This window comes from Pristis pectinata, chromosome 23 (assembly GCF_009764475.1).
Source record: "Pristis pectinata isolate sPriPec2 chromosome 23, sPriPec2.1.pri, whole genome shotgun sequence".
Lineage (NCBI taxonomy): Eukaryota > Metazoa > Chordata > Chondrichthyes > Rhinopristiformes > Pristidae > Pristis > Pristis pectinata.
In genome coordinates, this window is record NC_067427.1 from 11,812,537 (window position 1) to 11,831,850 (window position 19,314).

The following is a 19,314-nucleotide window of genomic DNA, read 5'->3' on the forward strand; positions in this document are numbered from 1 at the left end:
CTTTAAGGACTCTATGTGAATAGCAAATTGCGGTATATCATTGTGTATGTTATTAATAATTTGGTTTTAAAGAAATTCTTCAAAACTCCCCTTTTATGCCTCTAATTCTGAATTTATCCCTTTCTTGCTAGTTCACTGATTGTTAACTAAAAGTTCTGAACTCCCGTTAACCTGCTGTACTACATTGAAAATAGTTACTGCAGTTACAAGTTTTAAAATTGTTCACAACTAGATGGCTTGTTTCTGAGTGACATTCTAGGGTTGTATCTCTTCCACCCCTTCCTATACAGGGTTGCTCACCTGTGATCTGGTTGGTGTATTTTGTTCACAAGATCACAAGACAAGGGAGCAGAAGTAGGCCATTCGCCCATCGATTCTGCTCCAAAGAAAAGGGGAAAAGGAAAAAAGAAATGGGGGTGTGGGGGGGGGGAGTCTGCTCCATGAGCAGAAAAAATACTATTCTAACCCCAATTTCCGGCCTTATCCCCATTATCCCTTGATACCTTAACTAATTAGATATCTATCTATCTCCTCCCTAAACGCCTCCAATGATCTGGTCTCCACTGCTGTATGTGGTAAGGAATTCCATAAATTCACTACCCTCTGGCTAAGGAAATTTCTCCTCATCTTTGTTTTAAACCTGTACCCTCTAATTCTAAGATTGTGCCCTCTGGTCCTGGACTCACCCACCAAGGGAAACAGCTTGGCCACATCTACTCTGTTCAGTCCTTTCAACATTTTAAATGTTTCTATGAGGTCCCCTCTCATTCTTCTGTACTCCAGTGAGTACAGTCCAAGAACCGACAAACGCTCATCATATGTAAGCCCTTTCATTCCAGGAATCATCCTCCTAAATCTCCTCTGAACCCTCTCCAGCATCAGCACATCCTTCCTAAGATATGAGGCCCAAAACTGTACACAGTATTCCAAATGAGGCCTCACTAGTGCCCCGTAGAGCCTCATCAACACTTCCTTACTGTTATACACTATACCTCTCGGAATGAAATGACAACATAGCATTTGCTTTCCCTACTGCCAATCCAACCTGGTGGTTATCTTTAGAGTATCCTGCACGAGTGCCCCCAAGTCCCTTTGTACTTCTGTACTTTGAATTTTTTCCCCTTCTAGATAATTGCTCGTTTATTTCTGTTTCCAAAGTGTACAACTGCACATTTCTCAACATTGAATCTCATCTGCCATTTCCTTGCCCATTCTCCTAAACTACCTAGGTCTCTCTGCAACATTCCTGTCTCCTCAATACCCCCTACTCCTCCACCTATCTTGGTGTCATCTGCAAACTTAGCCACAAAACCATTTACTCCATCATCCAAATCTTTAATGTACAGAGTAAAAAGAAGAGGCCCCAACACCGACCCCTGCGGAACACCACTAGTAACTGGTAGCCAACCAGAACAGGATCCTTTTATTCCCACCCTCTGCTTTCTGCCAACCAGCCAATGCTCCACCCATTCTGTTATCCTACCTGTAATTCCATGACCTCTCATCTTATTAATCAGTCTCTTGTGTGGCACCTTGTGGAAGGCCTTTTGAAAGTCTAAATACACAACATCTACCGCCTCTCTCTTATCCACCCTGCCTGAGATTTCCTCAAAAAAGCTCCAATAGGTTGGTCAGGCAGGATCTTCCCTTCACAAAACCATGTTGGCTTGGACCTATCTTGCCTTGCACCTCTAGGTATTCCATAACCTCATCCTTGAGGATCGATTCTAATAACTTTCCCACTACTGATGTCAGACTAATAGGTCTGTAATTTTCTTTATGCTGCCTCCCACCTCTTATACAGCGGAACCACATTTGCAACCCTCCAGTCCTCTGGAACCATGCCCGAGTCTATCGATTCCTGGAAAATTATCACCAGTGCCTCCACAATCTCTAAAGCCACCTCCTTCAGAACCCGGGGATGCACCTCATCCGGTCCTGGAGACTTATCAGTCTTTAGTCCATTTAGCTTTCCTAGCACCTTCTCTCTAGTAATCTTAACTGAACTCAGTTCCATTCCTTGAGACCCCTGTCTATCCAGTATATTACTGATGTCCTCCACAGTGAAGACTGATGCGAAATACTCATTTAGTTCCTCTGCCATCTCTTTATCATCCATTATAATCTCTCCTGAACCGTTATCGATTGGTCCTATATCAACCCGTGTCTCTCTTTTACTCCTTATATATTTAATAAAAACTCTTAGTATCCTTTTGAATGTTATCTACCAACTTTCTTTCATAATTCATCTTTTCTTTCCTAATGACCCTCTTAGTTTCTTTCTGCAGGTTTTTAAAAGTTTCCCAGTCTTCTGTTTTCCCACTAATTTTTGTTTCCTTGTATGCCCTCCCTTTTGCTTTTATTTTCGCCTTCACCTCTCTCGTTATCCACATTTGTGCCTTTTTTTCCCCATTCAAAACCTTTCTTCTTGGAATATATCTATCCTGCATTTTCCTTATTTCTTGCAGAAATTCCATCCATTTCTGCTCTGCCGTCCCTCCAGCTAGCTTACTCTTCCAGTCAATATGGGCCAGCTCCTCGCTCATGCCACTGTAATCTCCTTTGTTCCACTGAAATATCGATACACCAGTTATCAGCTTCTCCTTCTCAAATTTGAAACTGAATTCAATCATACTGTGATCACTAGTTCCTAATGGTTCCTTGACCTTTAGTTCCCTAATCACCTCCGGTTCGTTACACAGCACCCAATCCAAAACAGCCGATCCCCTGGTGGGCTCATCAACAAGTTGCTCCTAAAAGCTGTCCCGTAGATATTCCACAAACTCACTCTCCTGAGATCTACTGTCTTGCTGGATTTCCCAGTCCACCTTCATGTTAAAGTCCCCCATAATTATTTTAACGTTGTCACTCTGACATGCTTTTTCTATTTCTAACTGCAACTTATAGTCCACTTCCTGACAGCTGTTAGGGGGCCTATATATAACTGCGACTATTGTCCTTTTACCCTTGCTATTTCTTAGCTCCACCCATAAGGATTCCACCTCTTCTGACCCAATATCCTTCCTTTCTATTGATTTTATATCATTACTAACCATCATGGCCACACCACCCCCTCTGCCTACCCGCCTATCCTTCCTATACACTGTGTACCCCTGGACATTCAGTTCCCAATCACATCCGTCATAAAGCCATGACTCAGTGATTGCCACAATGTTGTATTTATTAATCTGTAGTTGTGCCACTAGGTCATCTACTTTATTCCTAATGCTACATGCATTTAAATATAGTACATTTAGTCCAGTATCTGTTACTGATTTTGTTGTACTTCTATCATTCAGCAAATTATCCTGACTTTTTACCTGCCTGTCCTTCTTGCCATCCTCACTGCACACTGTCTTGGACTTGTTTCTATAAACCTCCTCCCTTACCCTAACATCTTGTATCCTAACATCCTGGTTTCCATCCCCCTGCCAGATTAGTTTAAACCCTCCCCAACAGCTAAATTAAACATTCCCGCCAGGATATTGGACCCTTTGGAGTTGAGGTGTAACCCATCCTTAGTGAATAGGTTATGCCTCCCCCCAAAAAACATCCCAATGATCCAGAAATCTGAAGCCCTGCCCCCTGCCCCCCGCACCAGTCACTCAGCCACGCATTCATCTGCCAGATCTTGCTATTCTTACTTCCGTTAGCACGTGGCACAGGTAGTAATCTTGAAATGACCACCTTAGAGGTCCTACTTCTCAACTTCCTTCCTAACTCCTTGTATTCCTCCTTCAGGACCTCTTCTCTTTTTCTACCTATGTCATTGGTACCTACATGTACCAAGACTTCTGGCTGATCACCCCCTCCCCTCAGAATATTCTGGACCCGGTCTGTGACATCCCGTACCCTGGTACCAGGGAGGCAACACACCATTTGGTATTCATTGTTGGTTTTGCAGAATCTGTTATCCGTTCCCCTCACTATAGAATCCCCAATAACCATTGCATTACTGTTTCCCTGCTGGACCACAGTACCAGGCACGGTGCCATGGTCCCAGTTGCCGTGGTCTTCCTCTGTCGGGTCATCCTCTCCAACGGAATCTAAAATGAGATACTGATTTTCGAGGGGGACTGCCACAGAGGTGCTCTCTACAAACTCTATAACTTCTGTCTATTTCCTGCTCGCTCTAATCAGCCGAAGGTCATTGAGCAGCTGCTCCAGATTCTCAACACGTTCCTTGAGGAGCTGCATCTCGGTGCACTTTGTGCAGATGTAGTTATCGGGGAGGCTGGTAGTCTCCCAGGGTCCCCACATCTGGCACTCCAAACATAAGACCAACCCCAGATGCATACTGCTGTAGCACTGTCCAATACTATACTACTGAGATAAATAAACCAGTGACTTACCCCTGCTCTATAAATCTCGCCTCTTACCCGGTCTCACCGAAGCCCCTTGAGCCAAAACCCAACCACTCTGCTCCCTCTCACTCTGCTGCCTGCTCCGAACGCTGCCCACTGGATATGGAAATCTTCTTTTTAAATTGCCCGCGTGCTTCCGAGTGACGTCACGCACCTGCACAGTCACTTGCCGCTATCCCGAATGCTAGAAAGGAAAAAAAATTGTAACTGTTAATTTATAGTGTTATGTAAAACTAATTAGTTCTACTAGTAGTTTTCTTCACCGAGAGTCCTGCTTTGGAAGATATGTGCAATTTTCATTTTAGTTCCATCCTTTCCCAAAATGTACTATTATATCTTATATCTTCTGGTCTCCTTGTGTTCCTGCATTGTTTTTCATGTAGATTTTTATTTCATGCTAAATACACCACACTGAATTTATTAAATGAGTGTTAGCTTAGGGTAAAAATGAAATGCATTTCAGGAGGAAAATTCAAAATAAAGAATCTATTGTTGCCTGTTGGAGTGCAGCATTGATGTGATCTGGACAAGTTCACATTTACATTCTGTGGTAAAACAGAACTAGCTATTCATTTAATAATGAAAAATATTTCTCAAATTTAAAAGATGTGTGATTAAATATTAAACTGACATTTCAATTTCTCTTTTATCATCAAAGTAGAGAACTCCTCTAGAAGACCATATTTACATTTTTACTTGTGGTCACCCCCCCACCCAGCTTGAGCTTTAAATTTAAATTTGAAAGGAATACTGGTTGATGAAGATATATTAAACCTGTATATTTTGACTCATTGATTTTTGAAGTTATTTTCTATTGTACAGTTAAAATATTGTGACTTATAATATACTTTTTTTTGCATTACAGAACTAGGAACACAACAAAGAAGTCCATTAACATGGATATAGAATTTACTCATGGAAATAATTGCCATAAATGCAAAATCTTGCTCGTTATACAGAGCAAGCAACCCATGACTTTGAACATCATCGGAGAAGTTCCTTCATTAAACCTTACGGTAAAATATCAGTTATCAAAGTCCTATAATCATCAAATTTACAGTAATTATTCAGAACACAATATGAAGGATTTCTGTAATTATATAATAGTACTTTGTGTGCTAAGCATTGATGCAATTATATTTGTTAGTCTTTTTCACATGGTCTAAGGTAGGTTAGGTTGACACAAGGAAAATATTACAGATGCTGATGCACTGAAACATATTTAGAGTCTTAGAATCCTAGAGTTTTACAGCATGAAAACAGGCCCCTCAGCCCAACTCTGCCATGCGGACCTGAGCTAGTCCCATTTGCTTGTGTTTGGCCATATCGCCCTAAACCTTTCCTATCCATGAACTTGTCCAAATTGTACCTCTACCACCACCTTTGGTGGCTCATTCCATATACCCTCCACCCTCTGTGTGAAAAAATTTGCCCCTTAGGTCCCTTTTAAATCTTTCCCCTCTCACCTAAGATGTATGCCTGCTAGTTTTAGACTTCCTTACTCGGGTGGGGGAAGAAAGACTATGACAGTTCACCTTTATCCATGCATCTTATGATATTATAAACCTCTAAGGTCACCCCTCAGCCTCCTTTGCTCCAGGGAAAACAATCCCAGCCTATCCAGTTGCTCCTTATAACTCGAGCTCTCTAGTCCTGGTAACATCCTTGTGAACCCTTTCTGCACACTCTCTGGCTTAATCACTTACTAACTAAGCTCTCATTTGATTCCATTCTTACCTATCCAATCATAAATAGAGCATCTCCAGTCATGGCATCTATTCTTATCTCACTCATTTGAAACCGAAAGTCAACTACCACACAACAGGTGGTAGCTGACTCCACCTGCAAGATCTTTAAAACCTTGCTGATGCTTCTCCTATTCTTTCCTTGCAAAGGAGATTTTTTCATACTTCTCTGTATTAAATGTTACTTGCCATTGTCTCTTCCCATTTCACTCATGAAGCCTGCTACAATCCTCCTTGTTGTGAACTACACTTCCAAATTTTGTGTTATTTGCATTCTTTGAGTTTGTCCTCTGCACCCAAATTCAGGCCATTGATGATGTATTTAAAACAATAGTAATCTTAATGCAGATCCTTTGAGGACTGTATACTTCCCTCTAGTCTGATAAACAATAATTCACCTTTATTTTCTGCATGCTGTCCTGTAGCTAATTTTCATCCTTATTGCTATATCCATTATCAGGCTTCAGTCTTGCTCACAATTTAATTATTAGACATCTCCTGAAAGACCATGTACATATCAACTGCACTACCTTTAACACTTGCTATGTTATTTAATTGTTGTCAGACAAATCCACATTCTAAAGTCATAAAATAGCACAGCACAGAAGGAACTCAGTCGGCCCATCAAGCTGTTTCAAAGAGCAATCCAGGTAGTTGTACCACACTTTCCTGATATCCCTGTGGTGCTTTAAGCTTGGACCATGAATTCTAATTGTATTCCACAAAAAAAGAACTGCTTCATGATACCCCTGTCTGACACCCAAACAACACAAGATTCTCGTGTCAGCAGAGCAGAAAATTATATCACCCTGATAACTGAATCCCCTAAGACATCTCCATTTTTACAAGATGATACAATATAAATTAAAGTAAATAATAGTATTTGTAAGGAGAATTTTGCAACAAAAGCTGGAATGGTTCTGCCCATATTTATACAGTTTGATTGTTTATGAATAACTATGACGCAATACTACTTTCAAGTATGTAGTGTGGCACATCAGTGTTCTTCCAATGTGACATGTAATAATGATCACTGATATAAGACTATGGTGATGAATGTATAATGTTCAAATTTGCTTAATGGAGTGCATTCTATTTGCTTAACGCTGGAACAATCCATACTACTTGAAGATTTAAAAAAAAATAGAATGGTGGACATGGATAATGGCATTTGAATGTAAAGTTATTCTGAATTAAGTGACAGTATTGTATAATTTCTCAGGTATCTCATAAAACCAATATAATATGGCCAGGATCAATTGAGGTTTACCCTAATCTCCCAGAAACCTCTGTAGAGCTATTGAAATGGGCCAAGAACCATGAGTTTCCTGCTACTTCTTTGACAGAGATTCCATTGGTTGATAAGATTGAAATTAAAATTAATCTTAATGGTAAGTGGAACAAAAACTAAAAACAGCCATTCAAAATGTTAATTAAATATTTTTGTCAGCATGTACATGATGATGTCAAGTAAATTTTGAGGGGGGAACAACGAAACAAAGTGCTGGAAGCACCCAGCAGATCAGACAGCATCTGTGGAAGGAGAAACGGTTAACATTTCAGATCCAGAACCCTTCATTAGAAATTCTGAGAGCCCGGAACGGTATGTGACATGGGCAAATTTAAATAAAAAGCAAAATCAATTTGGTAAAGATGTCAGAACTTTGGAGTGGAAACAGAGAGGATTTGCTGGAGTGGTGTTGCTGGTGCAAAGTTTGTTAACTGGAGATATTAGTGAGGCTAGGTATGCACTAAAGGGGAGATTTAATAGTGGTGCTTGTAATGCTGATTGGTTTCAATAAGTTAAATAAGGAAAATTTGTTTGTAGTGACAGAAGCATTGGTAAGCAGAGGACACGCTGATAGCTAGCAATGAAAGTAGAGATGAGATGGAAAGCAAAAATCTGCAGATGTAGGAAATAAAGTCTGAAAAAGCTACAAATATTCAGCAAGTATGAATGGACAACCAAAGGTAATGTTTCAGATCGATGACCTTTTAATATGATGAGATGCATTGTGGTCTGGAATGTATTTCCCGTGAAGAGGGCTGGATTAGTGGTATGTGGGTTCAGAACTGACCTTCAGAAAGGAATAATGAGGCAGATCATTTCAGGACTGGGGAGAGAACTTTGGCTGGGTCCAATTGAATAGTCTTTCAGGGAGTTGGTACAGGCTTGATGGGCTAAAGAGATTATGGAGACATTAGTGATCTTTCAAGAATCACTAGAGTCAGGAATGGTTCCAGAGGACTGGAAAATCACTAATATAACTCTACTCTTTAAGAAGGGAGGGAGGCAAAATACAGGAAATTATAGGCCAGTTAGCCTGACTTGAGTGGTTGGTAAGATTTTGGAGTCCATTAAGGATGAGGTTTCTGGTTACTTGGAAGCACACGATAAAGTAGGCCAAAGTCAGTGTGGTTTCCTTAAGGGGAGATCTTGCCTGACAAATCTGTTGGAATTCTTTGAGGAAGTAACAGGCAGGATAGACAAAGGAGAGTCAGTGGATGTTGTTTCCTTGGATTTTCAGAAGGCCTTTGACAAGGTGCCACACGAGGCTGCTAAACAACATAGAAGCCCACGATATTACAGGTAAGGTACTAGCATGGATAGAAGATTGGCTGACTGGCAGAAGGCAAAGAGTGGGAATAAAGGGGCCTTTTCTTGTTGGCTATCAGTGAACAGTGGTGTTTCCCAGGGATCGGTGTTGGGACTGCTACCTTTCATGTTACATGGTAATGATCTGGATGACAGAATTGATGGCTTTTTGTGGCCAAGTTTGTGGATGATATAAAGATAGGTGAAGGGCAGGTAGTGTTGAAGCAGGGAGTCTGCAGAAGGACTTGGATAGGTTGGGAGAATGGGCAAAGAAGTGGCAGGTGAAATACCATATGGGGAAGTGTATGGTCATGGACTTTGGTAGAAGGAATAAAGGCATAAACTCTTTTCTAAATGGGGACAGAATTCAGAAATCAGAGGTGCAAAGGGACTTGGGAATCCTGGCGCAGGAGTCCCTAAAGGTTAACTTGCAGATTGAGTCAGTCGTAAGGAAGTTAAATGCAATGTTAGCGTTCATTTCAAGAGGACTAGAATATAAAAGCAAGGATGTAATGCTGAGGATTTATAAGGTGTTGGTCAGACCACATTTGGAGTATTGTGAGCAGTTTTGGGCCCCATATCTAAGGAAGGATGTGCTGGCATTGGAGAGGGTCCAGAGGAGGCTTACGAGAATGATCCTGGGGATGAGTGGGGTTAACGTATGAGGAGCATTTGATGGCTCTGCACCTGTACTTGCTGGAGTTTAGAAGGATGAGGGGCATCTCATTGAAACCTATCGACTATTGAAAGGCCTGGATAGAGTGGACGTGGAAAGGATGTTTCCAGTATTGAGAGAGTCTAGGACCAGAGGGCACATCCTCCAAATAAAAGGACGTTCCTTTAGAACAGATGAGGAAGAATTTCTTTAGCCAGAGGGCGGTGAATCTGTGGAATTCATTGCCACAGACGGCTGTGGAGGCCAAGTCATTGGGTATATTTAAAGCAGAGGTTGATAACTTCTTGATTAGTAAGGGTGTCAAAGATTACAGGAAAAGGCAGGAGAGTGGGGTTGAGAGGGAAAAATAAATCAGCCATGATCGAATGGCAGAGCAGACTTGATGGACTGAATGGCCCAATTTTGCTCCTATGTCTTTTGTGCTGCAGAATTTTGCAATAAAAGAATTTATTATTTTATTGTAATGCTAATATTCAAAAATATTATTTCAGATCAATACATTGTCTTCATGAAAATGTTCCTAATGTGAATACAGGAAAAACTCGTATAATCCACTGTCCAATTATTTGGCAACCCTGATGTCGGCATCCGGCTCACTGGGTGATGTTTTCTGTGTTCCCTTTAAACTCACCAGGGCCCTGTTTCCTGCTCTCCCTTTAAACACATTGGTACCTTGTTTCTAGTGCTCCCTTTAAACTTGCCAGGGCCCTCCTGTGTTTCCTTGAAACTGGGGCCCCATGTCCTGTGCTCCCTTAAAACCTATTGGGTCCACTGGAAGATTTATTATACTACTGTGCAATATCTTTTTTTAAATGAGAATTAAAAGTATATTAGGGTATTTATAGGAATATTATCCAACAGTCCAGAAGATCTGCCAGTCTGGCACCATCAAATTTCCAAGCATGCTGGATTAACAGAGTTTTACTGTAAACTCAACTAGAGATGTGATGTCTCATAAAGAAAGCTTTGCATTTTTATAACCACATTCAGAATGTCCCAAAGGACATTACAGCCAATGAAGTAATGGAATAAGCATGGCAAGTAATTTGCAAAGTGGGAATAAGATAATCAGATAATTTGTGACCTCTGCTCCTGTTCAAACCTATACACATGTTCTCAGATTGACACTTCATTCAAAAGGCAGTACCTGCAATGACGCAACATTCTCACAGTACTGCTGCACTGGAATGCCAGACTAGAATTTTATGTTCATGTACATGGAGTGGGGCTCAAACCTGGAATATCTCTTAGCCACCTTTTTCACATTATTTCTTTTAACCTGCTGGATCAGCAAACAACATGAGAAAATAAAACTGAAACAGCAGTCAGGATTTTAAACATTATTAAATGATTTTTAAAATGGAACATCTTGTATTGTAAAGCAATATACTTTTTATTGAGTGAGAAAGATCATACCAGCACAACCAAATCATAGATTTATATAAAAGAAAAGACACATAGGGAAGCCACTTGGCCCATCTTGCCATCCTTGTTGATTAACAAGCTCTCCAGCCTAATCCCACCTTTTCAGCCTTCTGTTTTTAACCAAGTCATGGCTGCTCAAGTGCACATCTAAGTACTATTTAAAGGTGTCGAGGACTCCTGCCTGTACCACTCTTTCAGCCAGCAAGTTCTAGGCTCCTCCTACCTTCTGGATGAAAAACTGGTTCCTCATCTCCTATTTAATCCTTCTACTAATTAACATAAATCTAAACCCCCAAATTTTTGATCCCCTGTTAAGGGATCTAACTAGATCTCTTAATCTCTAACTAGATCTAGCTCAGTCTCTTCTCAGTATCCTCTTTTTCAAAGAAAACAACACTAGATCATCCTCATAACTATAATATTCCAGTTCTGCAACATCTTCATAAAACTTCACTACATCCTCTTGAGTGCAATCACACTTTTCCAGTAATATGCTGACCTCAAATCCCAGAACTCTACATGGTACTTAAACTGTGACCTAGGCAGTGTTATGAATAGTTCTAGCCTAACTTCCCTGATCTTATATTTATGCATTTATTCATGAAGAATGACATCCCATAAGCCTCTAAACTGCCTTATTACCCTGTCTTGCTATCTTTAAGGACCTGTGGACATATAATGCAAGTGGCAGGGTCTATGCGCTAGGAGGTTCCAAAGTGGTGAGGTATGATGGTAAATCAGTTACTAATGTGGAAAGGAATGGGGGAAACAGATGTTTGATCAGGACTTCAAATCCAATGATAACAAATGAATCGGAGGGCCTTCAATTACAGTATGATGGATGGAAAAGATATGGTGGGGGGGGGGGGGGGAATCAAAGATGGTTCAATGATTAAGTGATTATAACAATAGGAAAGACTGAACAAGCTGGGCTCTCTTCTCCGGAAGTGAGAAGGCAGAGGAATGACAAAATTGAGGTTTGCAAAGTTCTGAAAGAATTGTAAGGTAGAGAGGATGTTTCCACTAGTAAATCCAACAGGAAATTTAGGAGTTAAAAACTGAGAATGATAGAAGTACATAGTAGTCAGGGAGCAAAACAGGTAACAATTCAGTTTGACCTTTTGTTCGAGCTAAGGCAAGTTTGCAATTTAAAATGTGTTTGATTTCTGAGAAGGGGGAGAATGGAGAGAACAAAGAGAATGTCTAGAGACACAATGCCAGCTGACAGAGGGTGCTGTAGACTTAAATCACAGCTGATCAATTAGGAGATTGGTTAGAATATGAAATCTACTTATCGTGTGGACTAGTCCATGTGAATAGCATGTGTATTTAAGGTGAAACATATGAGAGAGAAAGGAATAATGTATGATGGAAGAATTGGATGAAGAATGCTGAGTGGAGGTTCCTATGAAGTATACATTTTGGTGCAAACTGATGAGCTAAATACCCCTTCCTGGCTAAACTACTTTCATTCTGTGTATTGAACAAATTGAATTATGCAATTGTAATATAGTGATATGATTTTGCTGTTGTTAATGTAAACATGGAATATTTGGCTTAAGATTTGTCAAACATAAGCCAACTATGGAGAGAAATAGATGCCATGTGAAGACATTTTATTTATGTATGGAATTGCAAACTTCAAAATCAATTCAGATTTTCATTTGCTTATGAAATATAGTTTATATTAACTTCAAATATCAAGGATTAAGATCTCCACAAATATGCAAAACAATGCATTTATTTTAAAGCACATTTCCCATATGTTGATTTTTATTTTGCAACTTGTTGGTTTTGTTTTATCTAAAAACTAGAAATTTAATTTTGCATTTAACATAATAAATGCAGAATTTGTGGTTGAAATGCAACCATTTTTTTTTAAAGTGCAGGGGAAAGAGCTGCAATTTTTGGTACAATGTGTGTCAAATGCAAACTAATACTCTGAAATGGTCTCAACAAAGACTTGTGTTGTGAAGCCAGAGTCTAATGGATTGTGATTGTCAAGATATAGTTATTGAACAGAAAATGGTCTCATTCCATGAGAACACATTTCATGCTCATTATGTGTTATTTTTCTTATTCTAGTATCTACAGAATATGGATTTTCTTTTGAAAAAGTATATTTGACTATAAGCTATATTTTTTTTCCTCAGCAAATGGTGGCCATATTTCTACGTTGCAACTGGAGTCTCCAAGTAATTTTATTAAGTCTGTCGACTGTGGAGAATTGGGGATGGAAATCACTGTTAATAAATCTAAGAAGGTATATATATATATTGCTTCTAAGACAAGGAGGAAGGATTTAGATTTGCACCCCCGTGGCACAAAGTCACTGAAACCTCGATTTCTAACCTCTTTTGAATAATGTTGGCAAGAAGCAGAAGCTAAAAGAGCTCCCTACAGCACACTAGCTGTTGTAGAGCAGACAGTTTGGTAGCTCCTACATCAATATTGGTTGAGAAACAGACCAAGCTAAGCCTGGGTCCACAAAATATCTTACAAATTAAAATTATGGTTTTTCCTTTAACATACATCATGCAGTCCCTCACAGATTGGTACAAAAATGCAGAGATTTCCACTTTGTAAATTAACACTCTGCAAATTTATATCTCATCCACTTTATGTCAGTGTTGTAAATATAATCTTGCAAGAGGCATAAGACCATGAGGTGCTTGCTTAAGCAACCTTGTGTTGGAAACGAGTGATAGGCTGTTCATCATTTACAGATCTATCTAGAAATTGCAGTAGTTGGTTGTTTAAACCATTGACTGTATTTTATCTGAGAGAAAAGTTTGCACTTATGGTCGTATATTTAACTTTAAAATCAAAGCTGGAATGTATATAAATGCAGCTATTGTTAACTTTTCATGCAAGAAGCTTTCATGATGTATGCTCTTCCATTTATTGGTCGTCAGTTCAAAATACACTTGTTACATGGTAAATTTTGAAGACTGTTGAATGTGATCTGAACTGTTTATTAAGGTCACTGATCTTGGGCATGCGTATTAATATTTGAAGTTTACTTTTTCTCCCTTTTCAGAATTTAATTCGGGAAATCACATTATTGGATGACAACTGTAAAGGAAGCAGTAATGAGACACACTTCTATCTGAAATACTTTCCTTACACTGAATGTAAAACCAGAGAGAGTATAGATGGTCATAACTATATTAACAAGGTATTTCCCTTACCAAAACACTTCCATGGCAAGTTAATATTATTGGCATATTGGTTCTGTCATGTTATAATCAGAATAACTATAATTGGCATAAGTAAATCTATTTAAGACAAGTGTTTGATTATAATAATTTTGTATGTTATGAAATGAAATAATTTGTACCATATTTTATGTGTTTGAACTGTATACAGATCCCCTGGGGAAAATTATATGTGGAATACCTGTAGTAATCTGAAAATATCAACTAATTGAGCAATGCACTAATGAATAGCACTCAAGCATGAACCAGTACCTTTACAAGATGCAAGGAAGCACAAAATTGTAGGCAAAGAACTGAAATGAAAGAATGAGTGAATGTTTATGCACAATGAATGCTAGTAAAGGTCACTTGATGATGTGTTTAGTGTACACCTAAGAGACATTGCTAGATGTGCGTTTAGCAACAATTAGCAACAGTTAATGATGACTTACTGGTTTGATAGTCGCCTTGCATGTGTTGCCATTTTCGTTACAACCTTTTCCAAATAATTCTGTTTTGTGACATGCAACCAGATGAGTGGGAAATGGGGTGGTAGTAGTGAAATAACAGATAATATGTTTTGATAGTTCAGTTACAGAGCAAACCGAAAGCCATCTCCAACCAGGAGCATCTTTGTTGGCCACCTAATTTTTTTGAGTTGTGGCAGCCTTGAAATAGATGCTAAGAAAATAAGAACTGTAAGCAGGAGTCATTCAAATGGCTCCTCATACCTGTTCCACCATTCGATAAGATCACAATGGATCCTCCATCTCATGCACTTTACTACTCAATCCCCATATCCATTCAATGTGAACTGTATCATTTGCAAACTTGAATGCATTTGGCAACTAAGCACTTAAAGATTTACAGCTTTGTAAATAAAGATAATTTTCCTCCTCTCAGTCCTAAATGACTGGTCTTTATTTTGAGACCATGCCCTCCAATTCCAGGCGCTTCAAATTGAGGGAGTAGTCTCTCCAGTACTAGTTTTAAAAACTACATTTTAATATGGTTACTTCTCATTCTCCAAAACGCTGATGCTTATATGTCAAACTTACTTAACACTTGTTCATCAATTAATGTTCCATCCCAGAAGTCAATCTAGTGAATTTTGTTTGAATTGTCTCCGCTACATGCTAACGCACACACTAATCTGGGTGTGTTCTCACCCAGTCCAGTACAATTGCACTATGACTCCCTTATTCTTGTAACCTAACCCTCTTTGTTTAATTGTTACTGCGCATTAACTTTTTGTATTTGTGAGTCTGCACAAGATCCTTCTGTGTACCAAAGTTTACTAATTTCTTACCATTTAAAAAAATATTCTGTTTTTCCATTTTACGTAATGTCACATTTACCCATCTTAAACTCTATGTGCCATTTTTTGCCCTCTTATTCAGATTAGCTATCACCTTTATAGATTCTTTGCAGCTTTTATAAAGCTAATTTTCCTTCAAATGATCAGTAAAGTTGGATAATGATATTGACTCTGCCTAATCACAATTTCTAAGATCCCTGTTACCATCCCCTTAATAATAGATTCCAGCATTCATCTGATCACCAATATTAGGCTGTGGTTCCCTTTCTAAATCAGTGATGTTATTTTTTTAGTTTTCCCTTTGTTGTGACTGTTCCAGAATTATCATTTTCTAATAGATGATGAGGTGGTGTTTGGTATACAGGAGGAAAAGTACAACAAAAATGAATCTTAAAAAAAAACAACCCATATTATAACATCACATGTGAAAGAATACTTGAATATTAGTCTTAATGAAATAGTAGCCTTAGAATTAGCCAATCTTGGATCAGGGAGAGAAATTGGTTGAAACTCTCTAGTCCAGCACCCTTGGGTCTTGACTGGCGCCGGACCACAGAAAATATGGATCACAGAAATTGCCTGCAGTCATCTTCCTCTGAGCAGAAGTGTTCTTTTTTGAGTATAGACATACCCCAGATCATGTAAGGATTCTGAGAACTGTCCGTAACCCAAAGTTTCTGTATGTCGGATCGGTCTCGTCTGAGATCACAGAAGTTGCACTGGTAGGTTAATTAGCTACAGATTAGTACAGACGTTAGTTAATTTTAGATCTTCGTAAGAATTAGTTCATTAGTATAGATCTGTATTAAAGACTCAAAACGTGCTGGACCATGGGAGTTGCTGGATCACAGAATGCAGAACTAGAGAGTTTCAACCTGTATGATTAGCATTGTCATCTCTGGGTTGAGTGCTTGGAAAAGCTAAGCAGGATTCCCATGTCTTTTTAACTACTGAGTAACCCTTATTGCTAAGTTTGCATAAAGCAACATTGGCTGAAAACAATCGGCTTGGCTTCAGTTGGCTTTTTCTTACTGTCCCTCGCCTTCCTCCCCGTGCCATGGTCAAATAACCTACTTACAATCCATCAGAACATGAACAATGTAATATGAGGTTGTTGAACAGTGCTGTAATGTGTTGGTGCTCTCAGAAGCTTAGGAGGAAAAAGGGAAAAACACAAAAAAAAAATGGCCTCCTCACTGACTTGATGCGTATTTATACTTAGAATAGTTACAATTAGAAAATCAACTAACAAAATATTATTTTCTACACAGCTAAGGATAAAGTTATTCAATGGAGATGAAAAAGTGTATGATGTAAGTAATCTTTTGAACACATTTTTCTAATGAAAATAGAGTTTGTTTGAACACAGCAGCTTTTAAATTTTACGTCAATCAAAACACTAATTGCAGAGCACAAACATTGTAAAAATCCTCAGTTCAACATGCACATTAGATGATTGTAATACCATCGAGAAAAATTAGTGATAAACAAATCATGTGTGCCACCTGAATGCTCCTCTGCTTTGGAAATAAAAGAAAGGTAGACATGGTTTTAAATGGGGGCGGGGGGGGGGGAATGGGAGGGATATCAGAATTTAAAAAAAAACAGAATATGCTGGAAACACTCAGCTGCTCGGACAGCAACTGTGAAAAAAGAAACAGTTAACAATTCGGGTCTGAGACTCCCTGTCAGATAATCCTAAAGTCTTGTCTCATGCATCCTGTGCAGATTACCCACTGCTAAGAGATAGCACCATAATCAGTGGGAGCAGCTATTATATATTTTTAAACACTGTTCCACGAATATTACAGCAAATTATACAGGCATACCAAACATACTGACAATCATAAGGAGGAAACACTATTCCTTTTAAAGACTCTTTTGGAAGTGTTGCTCCATTGGGTCCTAGCCGAAAGATTGTCACTATTTGGAGCTCTCTTGGCAGGCATCACTTGCTAGAAATGTATGCTACTTATTTGTAGCTCTAATGCAAAAATAGACTGATAATTTCCAGTATGTTGTGTATTAAAAGAGGAATGTGACAGCAGTCCTTAATCAGATGGCCATGATGTAATGCCATATTTCACTTCTATACCCTTGTACTAAAAGATTGTTCTTTAAAAATTCACTTGCGTGGCATTACTCTTTTCAGTGCTACACATAAAAATGTATTTTCTGGAATAAGATACAATTACATGGTTTTCTGGGTTAAATCTTATTATGAGAGATATTTGCTCAGAAACTTCCCTTCACAAATTGTGCTTGCATAGATTAGCTGCTTTCTTTCCATATAGTGATGCTATTCCAGTGCAATATTCATTTGGAGTGCTGTTGAAAGAACTTGAGTCTTGTTGGTCCAAACTGCATTGCTTTCTCTTCACCTGCATGATTTAAAGGTTCTGTTGCAATGATGGGAATCTAATTCAGTTAGGACTCGTAAGCTATTTGCTTGCTTTGTATCATCCCCACCCTCCCTTCACCAAAGTTACCAATCCCCACAACACCTCAAGTTAATGACTTTGCCCAAATCCTCCAAATCCTGCTCATTAACCAACACAACTCCCCTCTCACCCCTGACCAGCAATAGCCGATCTCATCAACATAAATCACTTACAACTGACACTCATCCCAATACCACCACTCAAACACTGCAATCCCACAACTTCTGACTGGGATGGTGTCACTGACCTCTTCACTACAGATTATGGGAGGAGGAGCATTATGATCAATTCTGCTGATGCATAATCCTCCCCTCATCCCCGGGCCCCATGACCCATCTGACCCAACCCAGACTTGCTAGCAAGTGTCTATCTGGTGTAACACATGGAAAAAAAAGGTCCTTCCTGGTGTAAAGCTGATACAATACTGTATCAGTTCCTTGGACCTTGGGCTCACTAAATTTCCAAGTGGTGAACCCACGAAAATAGTTATTGATGTAGAATGAATTTTTAAAAGCAGAATCTTTTGCAAGTATTGTCATACTCGCTGTGGCTTACTCCATATGGGATCAGCTGAATCAGGAATTTATCATCTTGACTTTCTTGTTATTGTATTCCTTGTCTCTCTTTGCACTTGGAAAATAGTATTATAATCACGTCTCAATTGGGGCACTTTTATTTCTGAATAAGAAAGCTGTGCATTCAAGTCCCACTCCAGAAACCTGATTACTGTATTTAATCTCGATTGAGAGCTCACTGTAGCACTGTGGACATGTTACACACTCAGGTGCCACCTATCAGATGAGACATGAAACTCAGCTGCACTCAAATGAACTTGAAAGCAAAATTTATCTTTGAAGAAGAGCAGGGTGTTTATCTGTCAACCAACATCCCTGAAATTGATTATTTGATCATTTATCTCATTGCAATATGTGGGATCTTGCTGTATGTGGGCAATTGTCTGCAATATGTTCTGTACATTACAACCTTGACTACAGTTGGCAGTGGCAGGAAGGCAGATGGGAGCTGTAATTAAATACTCAAGTTGCTACAAAGTATTTTCAGATGTCCTGAGCTCATGGAAGGGGATAAATAAAAAGTATTCTTTTCGATAACTATTATCTGACTACTCGTCTACTATGGCTGGCACAATTTTTGGGCACAATTTTAAATGGAATTGAAATTCCAATTAATAATTTTCTATTCATTGTGATTTATCATGTTGTATTCTCTTCTAAACAGATAACTTGTCCACGTGTACAAACAATTTGTGATATCCTTAAGCTGAACAATATTAATGAAGGAAGATACATTAGAATTCATGAGCTTCCTAGCTTTAAAAAGTCATCCTCAAAGCTTTACAACTGCACAACTGTGTATGGAGAGGTACAATGATATTTTCAGCTTTTAAACAAGGTTTATCTAACTATTATGCGTTTGCCCTGTGACTGTCTGTTCTTGCTTATTTTTCCTTGCCCATAAAAACCTTGATTTTAAAAAGTGTATGTTAACTCTGTTATAACATTTGTCAGATTTGTTCTTCTATTAGGAATTC

At 38.9% G+C, this 19,314-nt stretch overlaps 1 protein-coding gene across 3 annotated transcripts in view; it reads left to right on the forward strand.

The window, feature by feature from the left end:
* Positions 1-19,314, forward strand: part of LOC127582168 (transforming growth factor beta receptor type 3-like) — a 98,714-nt gene that overhangs the window by 51,266 nt on the left and 28,134 nt on the right. For all 3 annotated transcript variants that reach the window (XM_052037234.1, XM_052037233.1, XM_052037235.1), the window contains exons 7-12: positions 5,230-5,380; positions 7,332-7,500; positions 12,960-13,069; positions 13,847-13,984; positions 16,593-16,634; positions 19,002-19,145. In XM_052037234.1, coding sequence (XP_051893194.1) covers positions 5,230-5,380; positions 7,332-7,500; positions 12,960-13,069; positions 13,847-13,984; positions 16,593-16,634; positions 19,002-19,145 — 754 coding nt within the window. The remainder of the gene's footprint in view (positions 1-5,229; positions 5,381-7,331; positions 7,501-12,959; positions 13,070-13,846; positions 13,985-16,592; positions 16,635-19,001; positions 19,146-19,314) is intronic.